This window comes from Mastomys coucha, unplaced genomic scaffold, assembly GCF_008632895.1.
Source record: "Mastomys coucha isolate ucsf_1 unplaced genomic scaffold, UCSF_Mcou_1 pScaffold6, whole genome shotgun sequence".
Taxonomy (NCBI): Eukaryota; Metazoa; Chordata; class Mammalia; order Rodentia; family Muridae; genus Mastomys; species Mastomys coucha.
In genome coordinates this window covers 118798060-118816891 of record NW_022196912.1, presented here as the reverse complement: position 1 = coordinate 118816891, position 18832 = coordinate 118798060, and the positions used below count along the sequence as shown (strand labels likewise).

Genomic DNA, 18832 nt, shown 5'->3' with positions numbered 1-18832 from the left:
ACACACACACAGTATTTTCAGAGAAGAAAGAAGCAATTACCCAAGGAGTCACAAGTTGAGCTAAGTTTAGACCTCTTCAGGCATCAGCTATAATGCAAAAAGTCAATGGTGAGCCCCGAACCCCCAGTTTCCCACTCAACAGCCCAGGCTGGCCCCAATCTAGCAGTTCTCTTGTCTCTACCTCCAAAGTGGTAATATTACAGGCGTGCACACCTCTGGCCTGGCATTCAGCCTAGGCTGGTCTCAAACTTGAGACAGTCCTGCCATGGCCTCCCAGGAACTGGGACTAAAGGTAAGCACCCCACATTACCCCACTCACCTTGGCATTTCTAAATGACTAGATGTGACTCTATAAGGCATTCTCACAATAAGCCAGGCTAGGGCTAACTACACTTTAAAAGCAGGGAGACACTAGAAAAACCTTGTAATAAATATGTTTCTTAATATTGACTCTAAAAATATAATTATTTATAATTGGGTTTTACCGTCTAAAAAATTAAGACAACGGTGGTAAAAGTTAAAAAACAGCTGTGGTCAATATGGGCCATCTTTAATTACAAACTTAATTAGATAAGAGTGGTAAAAACAACATTTTAAATTGGTAAAGAGATATAAGTAAAAATTTATTTGATGTCAAACAGGTTCTTGATAATTTGTTTCAAAAAGGGTTGTGCCCTGAAAATTGTTCAGAGACACTCAAGTGGAGTTTCTTTTTGTTACTAGTAATGCTTTTACAGCACCAAAGTTATAAAAAATGTTTTACTAACCAGGCCTAGGGAAGTCTTTCTGATTTTGCCTCTCCCTTACCTCAGGGAAATCGTTTTTTAAGACAAAAACAACATTATTACAGAACTATCCTGGTGTGGTTCAAAGTAATTTTAAACTTGAGACTCATGAAGAATCAATGAAGTCATGAAACTTATAAAAACATTGCAATCTGACTTGCCTATTTCATGTAGAGGTATAAAATATTTTAGGCTGTTTTTCCCTCTACATCCTAGTAATTTTATGGAAAGATGTTATTTCTAACATATTGATATTCATTAAATAATGTTGCCTTTGAATATGGCTAAAAGATAAAATATAAAATATATATAAAAGATATATATATGTATATATATATATATATATATATATATATAAAATTTCTTTGTCTCTGCTCAGTTCGAGAAGCTAAAACTTTGAATTTCTCAGAGTAAGTTAACTATTAAAGCCTCAGATACATCAAAAAGAAAAAATATGTTGCTTATTTCAAGTTACTTTTGGCTAAGACCTCATCTTAAGCTCCCCACAAGACTTAATCTTTTAATAGAAACTACTAACTGGTGAGACAAATAACCTTGCAATATCAAAAAAGTTTTATCACTTGTCAATTATGCTCAATTATGATCATGTTTTGTGCCCACAGATATTAATGAAAAATTATATGATAAATTCATAAAAGGTATTTTAGAAAAAATGTTTAAAAACATTTTTTCATTCATTAAAACCTAAAAAGACATCTATTTTCTCATAGAGCAATTAAATTGGTTATTGCAAAATATTAATTGATATTTGGCTTATTACTTAGTAAAGATTTTTAGACAGAAATTGATATTTCTCCAAAGTAAACAAATTGTTTTAATTCATTTACATACATACTTTTATATTTCCTATAGACTTATGTATACACCCCATAACAATATAGTACCTCTTTAGCCCTTTTATGAAAAATTTTATATATAAGTCACTTGTTTTATTCTCATGATTTTCCCCCCGTGTCAGCACAAATACTCAAATTGTGTGCTGTAGTTTCTATTTGTCAAGTATTAAAATTAAGTCTTAATTTGTATATTGATATATGGGTACATATATATATATATATATATATATATATATATATCTGAGCTATCTATTGCTTATATTTAGACATTTTTAAAATATAATTTTGATTTCAAAATTAAAAGTAAAACATCCACATGTGACTCTTCTCAGGCTTTCAAGTTGCTATTACCTTAACATAAATAAAATATTAATTGGTTATTGCCTATATTATATTTCTATATTCAATGTTCCTAATCAGATTAAAACAAATTATGAAATTGACTACTATAGTCAAGCATTTTAGATATTTTGTCAACAATTTAATGTTACCCATATTACTGAGATAATTTATAATTCTCAGAGACAATATTTACTCAATATGCACTTCGCACTTTGAAAATTTAAAATTTTAATATTAAAAGGAGGGAGAATATGCACTCCACTCCAAAAGCATTTTGCTTTATGCTTGTTTTGAAAAGCATAATTCATTTTTTGCCTGTATTAAGGCATGCCTCGCTTTTTGCTTATTTTTAAAAGGCATATTTTGCTTTTACTTGATGCTAAAAGGTTAGTCTGCTGCAGATTGTCATTGGCATCCATGCATTTTCAGTTTTTATGCCATGATGGAATGGCGTGTCACTCCACTTACTAACACATTTATTCTTAACCCCACCTTGACCTGGGGAAGGGGCCTAGTTTGTGTTGGAACACAATGGCCGCCTAATACCTTAATTAGTCAAGTAGATACAGATAAAAAATCTTTTTACAAGCATGTTTTTATTGCCAAGAATACTGGCTGAACATTTTTACTGGCCTTTGCTTGGCTGAAATGGACTCCACCTTTTTCTGGGAGTCGACAAGGGCTTCCCTCTACCCCTAGAGGCCAAGCCTTGGGCCTAAATGTTGCTAATTTGCAACTAAAGTGCCTGAGACATCTTCAAGTTAATGTTATTTTTAAACTTTTGAGTTTATCTCAAACAAACTCATTCCCGGAGTACAAAGACAAACTCATTCGCTCACGATGAGCCAGGTGACAGGTCGAGGTTCGTGCCTTTTGGAGCCATCCATGCTCCCCCCACAGGCCTTACTAGAGGTTTGCAATCAGACTTTTGTTGTGAATACCACATTTCAATATCTTGGGGGACCTAATGGTACTTACCTAGCATGTTCTACTAGACTCACTACCTATATAGTTACCCAGCTCTTTTTAACTCACAAAGATTATTGTGTTTTGGTCCAACTCCTCCCAAAGTTAATGGTTCACCATGCGGAGGATCTCCTGCAGTTTTGGGAAAGAGGCACTAACTTTCCCCCAGACAAGAGAGAGCCCATATCCATGGTGACCTTAGCAGTGATTCTTGATCTAGGAACTGCAGGTGCAGAGACCAGCATTGCCTCCTTGGTCACCTCCCAACAACAATATGCCCAACTTAATCTCGCCATAGACCAAGATATACGGGAATTGCAAAAAAGGCTTATAAAATCTAAAAGATTCCCTGACCTCCTTGTGCGAGGTGGTGTTACAAAATAGGCGAGGTCTTGACCTAGTGTTCTTACAGGAGAGAGGGCTCTGTGTGGCCCTCAAAGAAGAATGTTGCTTCTATTCCGACAAAACTGGCTTGGTTCAAGATAGTATAGAAAAGGTTGGAATTCGCCTAGAAGAAAGGGAAGTGTAATAGGGAGAAGCAAGAATCTTGGTATCAAAATTGGTTTTCCACCTCCCCTGGCTATCCACTCTTCTCCCCAGCCTTTTGGGACCCTTAATAGGGTTCCTCCTCCTCCTTTCCTTCGGGGCCTCGGCCTTTTCCAAACTAACTTCTTTTGTCAAGAATCAGATAGATAGTGCTAAGAACAAGCCATGGCTGTCCATTATCACCGCCTGGAAACCCAAGACTCACCTGTGGATCCACCCACCAAGACAACAGACTCAAATGCAGGCATGCTACGTTTCTCAAGGCTAAGAGGCCCGGGACCTTTATGGTTCCGTGAGCTGTGGAGCAGACGCCAATGACGGGTTTATTGAGGTACCACGTGCCTAGCCCACTGACCTAACAATCGTCAGACCCCTACGACAGGATTATTGAGAAGCCATTCCTCAGGTGCCCACCACCCCTTATAAGATCAATCCAGTGGTTGCAACCCTCAGGCCATGAGCCTGTGGCGTATCACTCAACAGGGGTGGTGCCGAGAGTGGATGCAACTCTCATAGCCTAAGACATGGGGTTCTCTATACCGGCGGCCAAGATTGGCTGTGGACAAACACCTCATAGCCTAAGAAAGGCCCTCCAAGACCTGCCTCATTTCTATACTAGAGAGGGGGAGATATTGGGAGCCAAGGCATGGCCACCCGACCCCCTGCCCCTCAACTAGCCTGAGAACTGCCTGACATTCACCTTGGCTAAAAACATCCTGTGCCTGTTTACCAAGAGACAGTATACCAAGATGAAATGTTCTGGACCCCCTGCCAACATCTGTCAGATGGACAACCCTGGAGTGAACCCATTGTTCCCTGCCCACCCCCACCCCCCACTTTTGTGAAGTATAAATTGAGCAGTTTGCTCTAAGTAAAGTAGACCTTGACAAACCTTTACAGGGTCTCCTCCTCTCTCTCACCCATTCTTCCCCACAGGCATGGTCCTCCCTGATCCCCCAAATAACTGAACCCCGCAGGCCGGGATACCAGAGTCACATACTAGGTTCTTGGCCCAAGTGTGTCCCTTCCTAGGGTTACATTTCCTTCATGTCTCCCACCTTGGAGCCAGGGGTATCTCAGCATGGAAACTGCAGAGCCTCGGGAGAGGTCAGCAAAGGTTGGAAACTGCAGACAAGGCTCAGACACATAGATCAGCAGAGTGGGCTTGCTGGCATCTAGATGTAGCCTCAGAGAGGTGACAAAATCCCCCAGTCTCAGTTTCCTTGGCTGCAAAGTCCACGCTGCCTCATAGGTTTACTGAGAAGATCAAATGGTATGTAACTGCTAAGATGACTTACTTCCTAGAGAAGTGCCAGGCTCAAATGAGTATAGATTATAGATGTATGTGTACCGTGGATTATAGATGTATGTGTACCATGGATTATACGTGTATGTGTACCATGGATTATACATGTATGTGTACCATGGATTATACATGTATGTGTACCATGGATTATACATGTATGTGTACCTACCTCCTGGCAAGGGTCTTCTGCCCTGTTTGTCACAGAAGTGCTTTTCTGAGCAACACAGGAAACAGCAAGCATGGGGAAGAACATAGGAATGGTACACACAGGGTACTCCCTGCGGTGAGGAAAGGACACAGGAATGGTACGTACACACAGGGTATTCCAAGCAGTGAGGAGAAAGTAGCATTTGCAGAGTTCAGGGCTACAGCACTCCATACTTCTTAAGTATTTTCCATCAATAATCCTACTTAGCTGGGTGGTGGTGGCACACGCCTTTAATCCCAGCACTTGGGAGGCAGAGGTAGGCGGATTTCTGAGTTCGAGGCCAGCCTGGTCTACAGAGTGAGTTCCAGGACAGCCAAGGCTACCTGTCTCGAAAAAAAAAAAAAAAGTTACCCACAGTCAGAGTTAGCATCTCAGTTTGTCCAGTCTAAAGCCAGCCTCTGAACCCATGACCCCTCAGCACAGCCTGTCCCACCCACAGCACCTGCTCACTGAACACTCATGCACATGGGACTGACTCACACTGCGGACGTCAGTCTACATAGACAGTATTTACTGTGCCATTGGTACTCCTTGCCACTAACTTTTGACCAAATGTGTTTCTGGTATTTAGCCACCTCAACTACACAGAATCTAGTTTCTTTAAGCACAGTGTAATTTTATCCTGTATCACTGAACCATTTGCTAACCCAGCCCCCTAACAGACCAGGATCCCATCTTGTCGGTTTGCCCCCACCACAAGCCATGTTGTCATAGACACCTTACTCATGTATCTTATCCTATGTGGGACCCTCTAGACCTGGTGGGGAGGGCAAGCTGGCTTTGGGCTAAACCTCTTCCTGCCTTTATAAATAAAGTTTTATTGTATTTAGCTTGTTCACTGGTTATACAGCATCCAAGCCTACTTTCAGCCTCCAACAACAGAGGAACAGAAGCAATGGTGACCCAGGAGCCCATGGGCCGCCTACTCCTTCACAGTGGAAGCTGTCTCCACCTCAGACTATCTCTCTGGGAGAAGGGAAACAGCTCTGTTCATCTCCAACACTGACTGTTACAATTCCAAAGTGCTAGTGCCAGATGCCCGAAGCACACGGCTAGGCCCCCAGGAGCGCACACATGTAACTGAGCATCCAACTTCCAACTTCGCCGGAGTAGTAAGTACTAACTACTTCTCTGAATGTTCAGGCACTGCTTCATAAACACTTACAGGTTGTGGGGAAAGGACTGGGAGAAGAAGCTGAAGAAAACAGAGTTCACAGGTGAGGCACACAGCAGGGTTCAAAGAAGGGCTTTAATATACATGAGAGCCCATGAGAAAACCCTGGGAGTCAGAAACCAGCAGCCAGCAGGGAGGACTCGAAATGCTCTAGAGTCATCAACATGTCCAAAATGACAGCTAGGCCAGCTACTCTGACAGTGTTACATAATGTACACACATATGAGACCGCCACGTAGGCTTCTACATCAAAAAGATTACAAGTTATAAGGACAAGAAAACATGGGATAACAGTTATGCATTCAAAAACATTAAGGCCCCTACCCCGGCAGACACTGCTCCCGTTTTAAAGAACACATAGAGATGGGCACAGGACTATCAGAGTGGTCACAGAGAGTCTGTGTCATGACTGTGAATAACACTAGCCTCGCCTTAGCATAGTAGCAGTCACAGAAAACCTGCCCTGCTCAAGTGGCATTCCCAGCAGCACAGGCGACTGTGTAAGCCAGGTCCCTGCCCTCCCAAGGGTGAGATGCTATGTGCAGACAGGATCTCACAAAGCCAGCAGTCACTGGATTGCCCAAGGAACCATGAGTCAGCATTGAGCCCTGGGTTCCTCGAGAGCCCTGTGGCTGTGGCCTGTGTGTACCCCAGGTGATAAAAGTAAGGACCAGAAGTTCTCTGCACCACATGTCCTGGACGCTGGGTCCAGACAGAACCAGAGCCCTTTGAAAACTGTGGCATAAGGGAAAAGGACAGACTGCTGACACAGCAGCCACATGCTTCGGTAGCACAGGTGAGAGGGCCCCTCCTTGCCTGCCAAAGTGAGCATGAGCTGCCTGCCTGCCTGCCCTTTGGCAAACCTGGGTGTAGGCAAAGACCTCTTGAAAGGCTTAACCTGGCTAGCAAAGCCTCTGCCCTGCCCCCCCAAGGGTGGGTGCTGAGGAGGGGAGAGACTCTCATCACCCTGCCCAGTCAGAACATCAGCCCTTCCACTGACTTTTTTTTTTCTTTTGGTTTTTCGAGACAGGGTTTCTCTGTGTAGTCCTAGCTGTCCTGGAACTCACTCTGTAGACCAGGCTGGCCTTGAACTCAGAAATTCGCTTGCCTCTGCCTCCCAAGTGCTGGGATTAAAAGCGTGGGCCACCACTACCCAGCAACTTTTATTTTTCTAAGCTACAGGAGGGACATGTTTAATTATTTGGAGAACATACTTACTAACGAAACTAACAAGCTGATGAAATCAGCAGTAAAGAAATGTAGGGGTTGTGGCTGGGCACCATAGCTCACACCTGTAACTCAAGGAATAATTCAAGTTCTGGGCCAGCCTGATCTAGACAGTGAGTTCTAGGCCAGCTTGGCTAGCCTGTCTAAAAAAGAAAAAAAAAAAAATCAAAATTGAGTAACAACAACAAATCAAGAGTTCTCTCCTGTCATTTGAGCACCTAATGATGAGGGCAGGGCATGTGAGATGGCTGACAAAACAGGTCCTGTTATTCTTACTTATATTGGTTGTACTCACTATATCTAACCTCCAGTTACACTCACCAGGAGAGCATAAATTCTAAGCCAAATGTCCTCAGGCCTCATATTAAGCAAGATATCCACAACACAGCTGTCTGCTAAGAGTCATGACTGCAGGGCAACCGCAGGTAGGTCCCAGCTCAGAGGCCACAGAATATCTGCTTATCTTCCCCTGCAAGGAGCAACCTCTGACCCAAAGCTACAGCGTGCCCTGAGCCAGATAACCCCAGAGCCTCGAAAGCAGCCAAATGTTAGCTGAGGAGGAAAACCCAGGGTTCAGAGCACAATGCATGGCTTGCCATCATTCCTGGTAGAGTTCATTAACTCGCCTCCCTTTCTCTGCTTTACCACAGGGCTCAGCCCACCAGTACTATCGGGGGAACAAGTGTGGGGTTAGCCACTTAACAATAGGTACAAAAGTACTTTGAAAGCCATCAGAGTTAATAATAAAGTTGCTGCCACTTAGTGGGTGCCTTCCGTGCCAGAGTGGATGAGAGTAGAGAAGGGGAATGGGGGAATTCCCACAATGCAGTGCAGTCTGGCTTTGAACTGGTGACCCTCCTGCCTCTACATGCAGACAGCTGAGGTTATAGAAGTGAGTTACTGTGCCCAGCTATAATTTTTATTTTCTCTTGTTCCTTCATGAGATCTGCCAGGCGCGGTGTTAAAATCTTCACTCTACTGAGAAGGAACTGCAGTAGGCTGTACTGCAGACTGACACAGACCAAACCAAGAAAACCAGCTCTCCACAGCCCCAGCCTCATCAAGAAGAATGACCATACGGGCGAGTAATCATAATCAGTAATTTCAAACGTTGCACACTCCATTCTAACACAGAAAAGTCTCCTTTCAGCACAGTGACTAAACCAGAGCACTAGATCAGTAAGATGGGGGGACCACTTGAATACAGGGTTCCCCAGGTTCCACTGAAGGAGGAGCAGGGAGAGGGCAGCTTTCCCATTACTCGGCCCATCTTGATCAATTCTTGCCAAGGATCAGGACCAGATCCCTGGCTTTTCCCTTCCCCGTTCAGAGCAAGCAGAAGCCTGAGAGAAAGGTGCCTGGTACTTTGTATAAAGGACTTCAACTAGACGTTGGGAGAAGTCTCTGCTTCGGGGCCAGTGAAAAGCTACAGGTCTGGCTATTCTACTCTCTGCCCTTTGGGCCCAACCTGGCCGCAGTTTGTTAATCTGGTCAGGGGTCAGAAGTCTTAGTGGCTTCCTCTTCCCACTGAGCCTCTACCAAGCCCTAGTCCTCACACGCTGTTCTTTGGTGCTAAGGTACCTAAAAACCAAAGTTCGTGTCTTTCCCAACGTGAGTCCAGCTAGACTATGGTGAAACCCTCTCTCCAGCAAGGAGACAGTCCCTGACCTTCGGGGCCTTAAACATTATTGGTCAGCCTCTGACCTCGTTAGACTCACACAGGCAAGCCTGAAACCTCTTCCCTACTTAACGCAGCATCAGTCCCTCACCTAGCAAGGAGTCTGCTGGCTTCCAAGCCCTCAAAGTGTCCCCAAGGTACTCGCAGTGAGTCCCCACCTATCAACCAGCCACTCCCCAGTCGACCTACTCAGAGGGATCATGATGCTGACTACCCCCCTCCTATGCAGCCAGAAACATCTCGCCCCGAGGTGGGCCGAGGCAACCATGTGGCTACACAACCAGGGCCCTTGCTCCTCGGGATCCGCTCAAGTTCACCGCACCCTCGCCGCCAGATCCCACGGGCCTGACCTTGCCTCAGCTCCGGGTCGTCCAGAACGTTGTAGGCCGCATAGTCGCGGACACCGTGCAGCCGAAGGATCTGCACCACGGCGTTGCTGAAGCCGCACTGGGGCTGCTCGGGAGTCCCCTTGAGGAACACCACCACCTTGTCCTTCTTCACCAGCGCGTCCAGCTGCTCCGCCTGGCCGCCCGAGCTTGCCGCCCGCACGCCGGCTCCGGGCAGGCCGCCGCCACCCGCGCCGCGCCCCCAGCGCAGCAGAGCCGCCGCCGCCCGGCTCAGGGACGCGCTCATGCCCGCTCGCTGTCCACCGCCTCTGCGGCCACTCTGGGCCTTACAGTGCCCGTGGCGTTCGGCCGGCCCACCAGAGGCTCTCATTGGACAGGCTCTGGGATGAGTCTCGTGATTGGACAATACTGGCTCAATTCCACCAATCACATCGCTTACACCGTAGCGGTGGGCTTTCCCAGGGAGCCGCGTCCTACAGGCTTGCTAGTGAGTGTGGACGACCGCTTTACGTGTTGATTGGACAAATTGGACGTCCATCAGTGAAGGGCATCAAGAGGCGTGACTATAGGAAGGCGTTCGAGGCCGGTCCGGATACGCCAGGAGGATGGGGCAGGCGCAACGCGGGGCTTCTGCCGCCCGCGGCACGCCGGGAAGGAGTCAGGCCTAGACGCAGCTTCCGGTTCCGTTTGTGGCGGCTGATTGCTACGGTAACGCGGTCAGGGGTCCCGCGATGGCGTGCACTAGAGAGGTGGTGGGCCTCCACGCCTCACCAGCTGAGGTGAGCCGCGAACCTGGCGTGTCCTGGCCTGCCCGGGGCTCCAGCCTCCGACCCGCCATGCACGTGGACAGCCAAGTCTGTGGACAGACAGTCCTGCTGCCTCACGTGGGACTCTTCCTCTAGAATGACTTTTTAGCGTAAAAATATAATTACTGTGTATGTGTGATATAATTACTGTGTATGTGTGATATAATTACTATGTATGTGTGATCTGCGTGTATGCACCTGCCACAGCGTGTGAGTAGAAGTCAGAAGACAGCTTTGTGTAGTCAGGTCCCTACTTCCGCCTTTTATAAAGGGTCCAGTGATGGGACTCTGGCTTGCAGGGCAAGTCCCTTGACACGCTGAGCCATCTCCCTGGCCTCTAGAATGAAGTTCTTCTCGTAGAAAGGTGCAGAGTGCTCTAGCCGTGGGACGGCTGGCCTTGGGGTCTCGGTGACCCTTCTGCCCATATAACCCCTTGTTACTGGGCTCAGGAGGGTTCATTGAAAGAACTAGGAAATTGGTGAGTTGCTGGGCCCTGAGGCCGTTGTCTGAGAAGTGCCTTGCCTCTTAAGAGGCTGAGGCAAGAGGATCTGTTGAACCCAGGAGTTCTAAATAAGCCCGGGCCATACAGCAAGACCTTTTTAAGAGGGAAAGCAGTGTATGAGGATATAGGTCAGCAAGCTTCCCTAATGTAAGTGACGTCCTGAGTTCCACCCCCAGCACATGCTCGCAGACAGTAATAAAAGAGTGTTCTGTCAGTGAGTTCCTGTGCAGGTGATGGTAGCCCCAGGGTGGAGTGCTTGCTTGCACATCTGCTGGGGATGAGCAGGCTCGTAGTTTGCTCTGCTCTCTCCATTTTGTATATTGCTTGACGTGGTCTTCCCCCTAGAACAGAGCCCTAGATATAGTCAGTGCTCACACTAGTAGAGCACGTGGATCCAGATCTTGGCCAGGAGGCCTCAGTGACCTGCTATCTAATCTGTAGTCTTGGCCCTGCCGTGGGTTGGTAGTACCCTAAAGCACACCAGACTTGCAGAGAAAGCATACTCCAGAGGAAGCTGAGGCATGCCTGCTCAAGAGCCAGCGGTCCCATGTGCAATTTTCCTCTGATAGGTCTGGGTACTGTTGCCACGGTGATAATGGCTGTGCTGTGTCATTGTCGATCCACCAACAGTCAGAGAAGCTTTGCAGTCAAGATATTGTTTAGCAGACGGAGCGCTTTCTGTTGGACACTAAGTACTGCTACAGAACCTCAAGTGACTAAGCGTGTTGCTGGAGGTGGCCTTTTTGCTCGTGGGGAGTGAATGTAAAAAATCAGAGAGCTCACCTGCGAGAGCTGTGGAGTCTGCTGAGTCAGAGCTCCGGGAGAAATATGAGCTGCACAAACTGAAGACACATGGGAACCGCCGATTCCTTGTCGATTCCTTGTGGTTATGTTGATTCCTGTTCTTTTTCTGATGGCAAGCCCCAAACTAAAATCTTGTTATTTCGCAGATCCTTTGATTCCAGGCACCATACAAAAACATTTACAAGCTATGCCGAGGTAAAGCAGCTGCACCAAAAGCCAAGCATTTGTGTCCTTAATGGCAGAGCATCAGTTAAGTCGCCCCAGCGTCTGGGAGCTTTTATACATGTGTACACTGCTGTAAGTAGTTATAAATAAATTAATTAATTAAAAAATAAAGGCAATTTGCTTCTGGGAAGCCGTGTGTCTTGTCTACTCCAACTTGTCTTGCTACGGCATTTTCTCTGTCCAGTCACGTTAGGGCAGTGACAGGCCTGTGATTGGACAGGAATAGAGAGGTGGAACTAGAGTTGGAGGAGGAAATAGGGCAGAGGAGCAGGAGGAGGGTCCTCAGATCATGGAGACAGATGATGAGGGCGAGCCAGACCCCACAAGGTTATACACCAGAGAGGTTGTATAAGGTTTCCAAAAATAGATTAATTATGTTAGAATACTGTCTTTATTACTTGCTTCTGAAATTATTGTATTGGCATCTTGTAAATTGTGATTTTATTATTATATAAATCTGATTGGATATTATGGCCTTAAGAGTCATGCTTTAGCCTGGCAGTGGTGGCGCACGCCTTTAATCCCAGCACTTGGGAGGCAGAGGCAGGCGGATTTCTGAGTTCAAGACCAGCCTGGTCTACAGAGTGAATTCCAGGACAGCCAGGGCTATACAGAGAAACCCTGTCTCAAAAAAAAAAAAGAGTCATGCTTTTTACTTACCAGGTCTTAGGCACAATTTAGATAAATGATTGTGGGGGTGTGTAAAGAGTTGCATGTGGGTGAGATGTTTTTAATAGCTGGGAGAGAATAATAAGAGTCCATCAGGCCGGGCGGTGGTGGAGAACACCTTTAATCCCAGCACATGGGAGGCAGAGGCAGGTGAATTTCTGAGTTCGAGGCCGGCCTGGTCTACAGAGTGAGTACCAAGACAGCCAGGGCTACACAGAGAAACCCTGTCTTGAAAAAACCAAAAAAAAAGGAAAGAAAACCCATTGAGAAGTGGTGATACCGGTCAATATTGGCTTGAAAATGTGGCCCGGCGGGAAATGGAATTTGCGGGGTGGATTCATTTTTTTATATTCCTGCAACACTGTCTGATTGGCTTTGGTAGTCCCTGTGTGAAAGGAAGGAATTTGCAGACTGCTTTGGGGACCTGGACAAAGAGCAGTTGTGACAAACAGCATGTTCTCTACTACAACTGTCACATAACAGTAAAGTTAACCAAGTGGGAAGACAGCCAAGCCCTATTTCCAGAAGTGCAGAGCCACTTGCTGGTTGGAGTGGCACACGCCTTTGATCCCAGCACTTGGGAGGTATAGGCACATGGATCTGAGTTCAAGGCCATCTCAGTCTACATAGGGAGCTCCAGTCCAACCAAGGATACGTAATTTAATAAGGCTATCATAAAATATGTGTGTGTGTGATGTAACACTGTTTTCGAGCTGTTGCTTTAGAAATCTTAAAATGAAAGTGAAAAAAGTACACTTCTAAAGCATTCATCAGAGTTGCACCCTGGACATCTTGTGTATCGCTGTGGTGTGTATCCTCAGTGGGGAAGTGGAAACGGAGTTTGCTTTCAAGGGTCCTAGGATTTGGGAAAACAACATAATCAGGCTGAAAAATTTCACCTTGGCAATATGTGACTTGGGCATCTCACAGTGTCTCTCCTTCCCTGCGTTCAAATGAGGCTTTGCTTCCATCCCAAAGCACCATGACTCCACTGAGAAGGGTGACTGAGTCCTCTGTATCTCAGACCACTCAGGGTGGGGACTGTGGGCTCCAGGACCCGCTCCCTTTCCTTCTGTCACACCTAGTGCCACCACCTGGAGTCCTTTACAGTAACCAGCTTTTAGAAGAGGAGGCAGGGCTGGAGAGATGGCTCAGTGGTTAAGAGCACTGGCTGCTCTTCTAGAGGTCCTGAGTTCAAATCCTAGCACCCACCATTTAGCTCACAACTTTCTGTAACTGGTTCCAGGCAACCTCTGTGGGCACTGTATGCATATGGTGCACAGACACTCATGCAGGCAAAACACTGGTACACCATAAGCAAAACTTTAAAAGGGCTTGGGTGTGCTTGCACACCAGGTGATGTGTGTATCTAGCCCTGCTGTCCAGAGCAGGTACTGCCCTACGTGGCTCTCTGGATTACAGGGGGAGCCTACGGTAAAGACGGTTCTTGGAACCCAGAAACCTACAAACTGAGCTGAAGCCTGACCCACCTCTGTGAGTCGCTTAGCAGAGCATCACCTCAGCCCCGCCATTAACCTGATACCCAGACAACATCTGTGAAAACCCAGGCAGAGCAGCCTTCCCAGGAGGTAGCAATGCCTTTTGAATTTTGACTCCCTTGGTCTCCAACACAGCTAGTTTTTATTTTATTTTTGGCGTGGTTATGGTTTAATTTTTGTAACATTTCTTGAGATAGCCTTGCCATTAGAGCCTAGTCAGGCCTGAAGTCTGAGATCCTCTTGCCTTAGCTTCCTGAATGCTGGGATTACAGGTCTGTACTGCCATTCCTTGAAGCCTTTTATAAATACTTAACTGATTGTAGTTGTGGATAACCTGTTCCCCACATCAGAGGATTCTGGCTGGCACGGGTTCTCCTTGCTTTGTCTGGTCCAGGAGTGACTGGTGACTGCTCTCATGGAGATAGTGTGCCGCAAGTGGATTAGGTTAGCCTGGGATAGGCCGAGGAGAAGGAATACATTGTGAAGAGCCTGAGTGCGGCCCTGGGATTTGGAGTGTGGGGGTGTGGTCCTGGGTTCTAGTCCTAAGCATACTGAGTATTGAGTTTTATCCTTGAATTTTCCCACACTTATGTTTTCTCTGCCTTTGTTTTTGAGAATGGCCACTGGAGGTTGTGTATATTTCTAGCTTTGGCTTAGTGGTGTAGAGATGTAAGGCAGTCTGCTGTGTTTCCCTCCTCCAGAGCAGTTGCCTCAGTGTGATTTTGATCCACGTACGTGTTGTGAGTTTTGTTCTCCAAACAGCTTTTGTGTGCACAAATCTGTCTGAACCTTATAGGAAGCCTAGGGAATAAGGTGTGGTGGTATTTGTCTGTCCTCAGCAGCACTGTCCCAGTGTCCAAAATGCTGGAGTACGTGAACCACCACACCTAGCCTACATGGCTTAAAGTTGTACAACTGTTGGACTTTGTTTTATTGAGAAACTTACTGTACACCGAGTGTAAAAGGAAATGTTTCCTGTAAAGTTGAATTAAGAATTAAATGGGGTGTTGGCAGCTGTCGGTGAGCCACCACTGCTCTCTGACGCCAGCGCTGCCTCTAGCTTGCTGCGCTCCAGCCAAGGAAGTGAAGTAGAGGTGCTGTAAAGCTCCCAGGAAAACAATTGGCTACCAAAGCGGCTCGCAAGAGTGCGCCCTCTACTGAAGAGTAAAGAAACCTCATCGTTACAGGCTGTGGCACTCCGTGAAATCAGACACTATCAGAAGTCAACTGAACTGAACTGAACTTCTGAGTCACAAGCTCCCCTTTTGGCGTCTGGTGCGAGAAATTGCTTGGGACTTCAAAAGAGATCCGCACGCTTCCAGAGTGCAGCTACTGGTGCCGTGCAGGAGGCAAGTGAGGCCTATCTGGTTGGCCTTTGTGAAGATACCAGCCTGTGTGCTATCCATGCCAAACATGCAACACTTACGCCAAAAGATAGCCAGCTGCATATGTGGAGAACTGCTTAAGAGTCCACTGTGAGAGGAAACACTTCATTCTCAGAATAATTTTTCCCCTCTTCCATTTATCAGTAGTTTAAATGTTAGATACCTTTTCCATGGGGTCAAAAGATACTCAAGTATAGTATTGGGGGTGGAAACAGAGGGGACAGAATCAGGTATTGGCAGCTTCTCCACATTCATTGTGTGTGAATTTTTAATATAAATGCAAGGTGTAAAGCATTAATGCAAGCAAAATGTTTTAGTGCACACATTTTCAACAGTTCAACTTTATAATAATTATAAATAAACCTGTTAGATTTTTCTAGACAATGCCAGCATTTGGATTTTTAAAACATAAACAAATTTCATATTTACAGAAATTAGATGGTGTTTGTAGCATTCTTATTATCGAGTAGATTCCATCCATTCACTGTACCTTCTGAGTTGTCCTGTATACAAGTTTTAATATTGTCTGTCCTCTGTGCTATTCCTTTGTTTACTATTAAAATACATTAAACTCTTAATATGAATTAAATGGTACAAGAATTAAGTGAGTAGCCGGGTGATGGTGGCGCATGTCTCTAATCCCAGCACTTGGGAGGCAGAGGCAGGCGGATTTCTAAGTTTGAGGCCAGCCTGGTCTACAGAGTGAGTTCCAGGACAGCCAGGGCTACACAGAGAAACCCTGTCTCAAAAAACAAAAAAACAAAAACAACAACAACAAAACACTTAAAAAAAAATTATATGAGCAAGATAGCTCCGTGATCAAAGAGCCTGTAACCAAGCTTGGTGACTTGAGTTCCATCACCAGGTCCCACACAGGGGAAGGAGTAAGCTAACTCCCCCAAATTCTTCTCCCCTACCGCCCGTTTAATACACAGTGCTATTTTGCTGTCTGCTGGGCTTGGCCTTTAACAGCAGATAGCTTCTGTCACTCCTTACCTCCTAAAGACTTGTGAGGAGGTGCCTAGACCACAAAAACAAGGAGCCAGTGAGGGTCACGAGGCCAAGGCCCCCTGATAGTCTCAGCCACAAGAACGCTTAGGAAGTGGGCTATCCTCTAAGGAGTGACAGCCTCTGACTCCCAATGAGTCAGAATTTCACTCAGCATTTCCCAACCTTTGAGGCTGCATAATCTCATGCTTTCAAAATAATGTCACTATCAGGAGAATCCACTGCACACAGGGCTCCCCTCACCAAGAGAGAAGTCACCCCAGGGTTCCCGCCAGGGCAGTCTGGGTTAGAAATGGGGAGATGTGACTTTTCATTCTCCTTTTCAGAAGAAGATTGGAAAAAGCATCTTTAAAACTGGTTCTTTTTCTGATTCCCCAGAAGAGTAACACTTGTTAACTCTAAATGCTGTATTTTTGAAAGTGTAGCCTGGTGAGATACAAAATTCCAGAGGATTTTAATTTAAACAAACTATTCTGCTTTTCGGGGCAAAGTTAGCTCTTGTGGGTGGGTGCCTTCCTCCTGAGGTGGCCTGAGCCCAGCCTTCCTGTGAATTTTCTGTGAAGCCCTGGGTTATGTGAGTTAGTTCTACCCTGACCCTCCCATCCATCCACACATCTATCTTCACATTGCACAGCTGCAGCCCTGAGATAACTCATACACGTGCTAGACTATCTAGGGAAGCCAGTATGATCCTGTCAGTCTCCCCTGCCCCCACCCTCACCCTCACACACACACACACACACACACACACACACACACACACACCGCCTTGGAACTGGCCAGTAACTCATGATCCTCCTGCCTCAGCCTCCTGAGATCTACCATTAAAGGTGTGCAGTACTACTCCTGGCTTTAATGAGAATTCTCTTGGAGAAATTGTTGCTTGTGGGGGAAAAAAGAAATTAAGAGTCTTCATTGGGGGCGGGGGGGCGGAAGTGAGCATTTTAGTGAGTCTCCTGCCTTATCCTGTAAGGCCAGCAGGGGGAACTAGCTTGTCATCTTTACAAAAGCTGGAGCAGCTCTGCTAATGTAGTCTGGGAATCAGTAAGTGGCCCAGATTTGTGCTTTTCCCCAGTGCCAGACCCTGTCCTATGGAGTGGCTAACTCCCATGCTTTCTACTAGAATCACAAAGTGGCATATGTAACAGGGTCACTGGGAGACTTAAAAGTCGGCAGGTATCCTGAGATTTTAAAAGGGGTACGTGTGGCTCAGTTGGTAGAATGTTTATTTAGCGGGCAGGAATTTCTGAGTTCAGTTCCCAGAACTACAGGACATGGGGTGTGATGGCGAATGCCTGTAATCCCAGCACTCAGGAGGTGGATGCAGAAAGATCAGAATCCAAGGTCATCCTTGGTTATATACTGAGTTCCAGGCGGCCTGAAGTAGGTGAGACCCCACCGTCCTTACCCCCACTCCCCTCAACCAAAACGAAACAGAAAAGAACATTCTGGAAGCATTAGGTGTAAACGAGGAGGATCATGGGGTACTGGGCTGACTGGAGACCCTGCTTCAAAAAACTATGAAAGAGCAAACAAATTTCAAAGGGATGAATGTTTTCTTCCCTCACAATGCCAGAGGAACAGTTCTGTAGACGGCCCTCCTGTCAGTCTGTGGTCAGTACCTTGGGATACTGGTCATCAGGTGTGAGGGACTGAGTGCTGTCCGCATAGGGTCCTTTTCCTAACTGAACCACACAGCAGGTTTGTTGAGACCGGATGAAGACCCTGCCCACTAAGAGGTTTAGACAACACCATCAGAACAGCAGTCCAGCACGGATGCCGCACAGCCGCAGTGCAACCCTTAATGGCTGCTTGGCCCCCACTTCTCAGAAATGTGGGTTCTTCTCCTATGTATTTCCTATGCCTTGCCCATTCCCCTGTGGGTTCCCAGGCAGAAATCGTCGTGTAGCCTGGTGCCTTCACACTGTCCCCAGCCTGTAGGGTCTGCTCAGTACATAATTCTAAAATAAAGGACATGAAACACAGCCAACAGTTCAGGACAGTACCTCTACAAGTCTCAAAGTATGAAACTCAAAGTATAATACTCCCTCTCCCGAGACCCAAGAGGATGAGGCCTGAGAGCACAGACAGCTTTCATCCTGTATATATACTATGTTTTTACATCCATGTGCTACCTGTGATAAAGTCAACTTATAAAGAACTGAAGGAAGAACAGTAGCAACAATGATAGTAACAGGACGGTGACAGCCACAGTATAGTGACAGTTCTATGACTGTAGTCCCTTCGTGCACTTCTACCTTCTCCCAGGCAGGAAGAACTCTACAGCTGCTCTTTGTCACATCCAAGTTGCCAACATCCCCTGGGCTTTGAGGACACAAGTAAAATAGGGTGATATGGACACAAGGGTTGCCATACACAGTGGGAGACCTGAAGACCAGCACAGCCATTAACCGGTTCACAGTTAGGTAGCACATACCACGTGGAATTGCTAGGTGGGTAGTGCATACCGCATGGATACACTGAGCAAAGCATAATTC

General features: G+C 46.3%; 1 protein-coding gene, 1 long non-coding RNA gene and 1 other non-coding gene across 3 annotated transcripts in view; 2 read left to right on the top strand and 1 right to left on the bottom strand.

Annotated features, from left to right (window-relative positions):
• Positions 1–9799, bottom strand: part of Glrx5 (glutaredoxin 5) — a 16765-nt gene extending 6966 nt beyond the window's left edge. Inside the window, exon 1 of the mRNA XM_031356606.1 lies at positions 9440–9799. Within this exon, the coding sequence (XP_031212466.1) occupies positions 9440–9722 (283 nt within the window). The 5' untranslated portion in view covers positions 9723–9799. The remainder of the gene's footprint in view (positions 1–9439) is intronic.
• A 173-nt stretch (positions 9800–9972) lies between these two features.
• LOC116080261 lies at positions 9973–11903 on the top strand. Its single transcript, XR_004114369.1, has 2 exons — positions 9973–10215; positions 11695–11903. It is a non-coding gene; the product is annotated as an uncharacterized LOC116080261 (long non-coding RNA).
• On the top strand, positions 11177–11450 carry LOC116081295. The gene has a single exon (XR_004114801.1).
• Positions 11904–18832: the final 6929 nt, after the last annotated feature.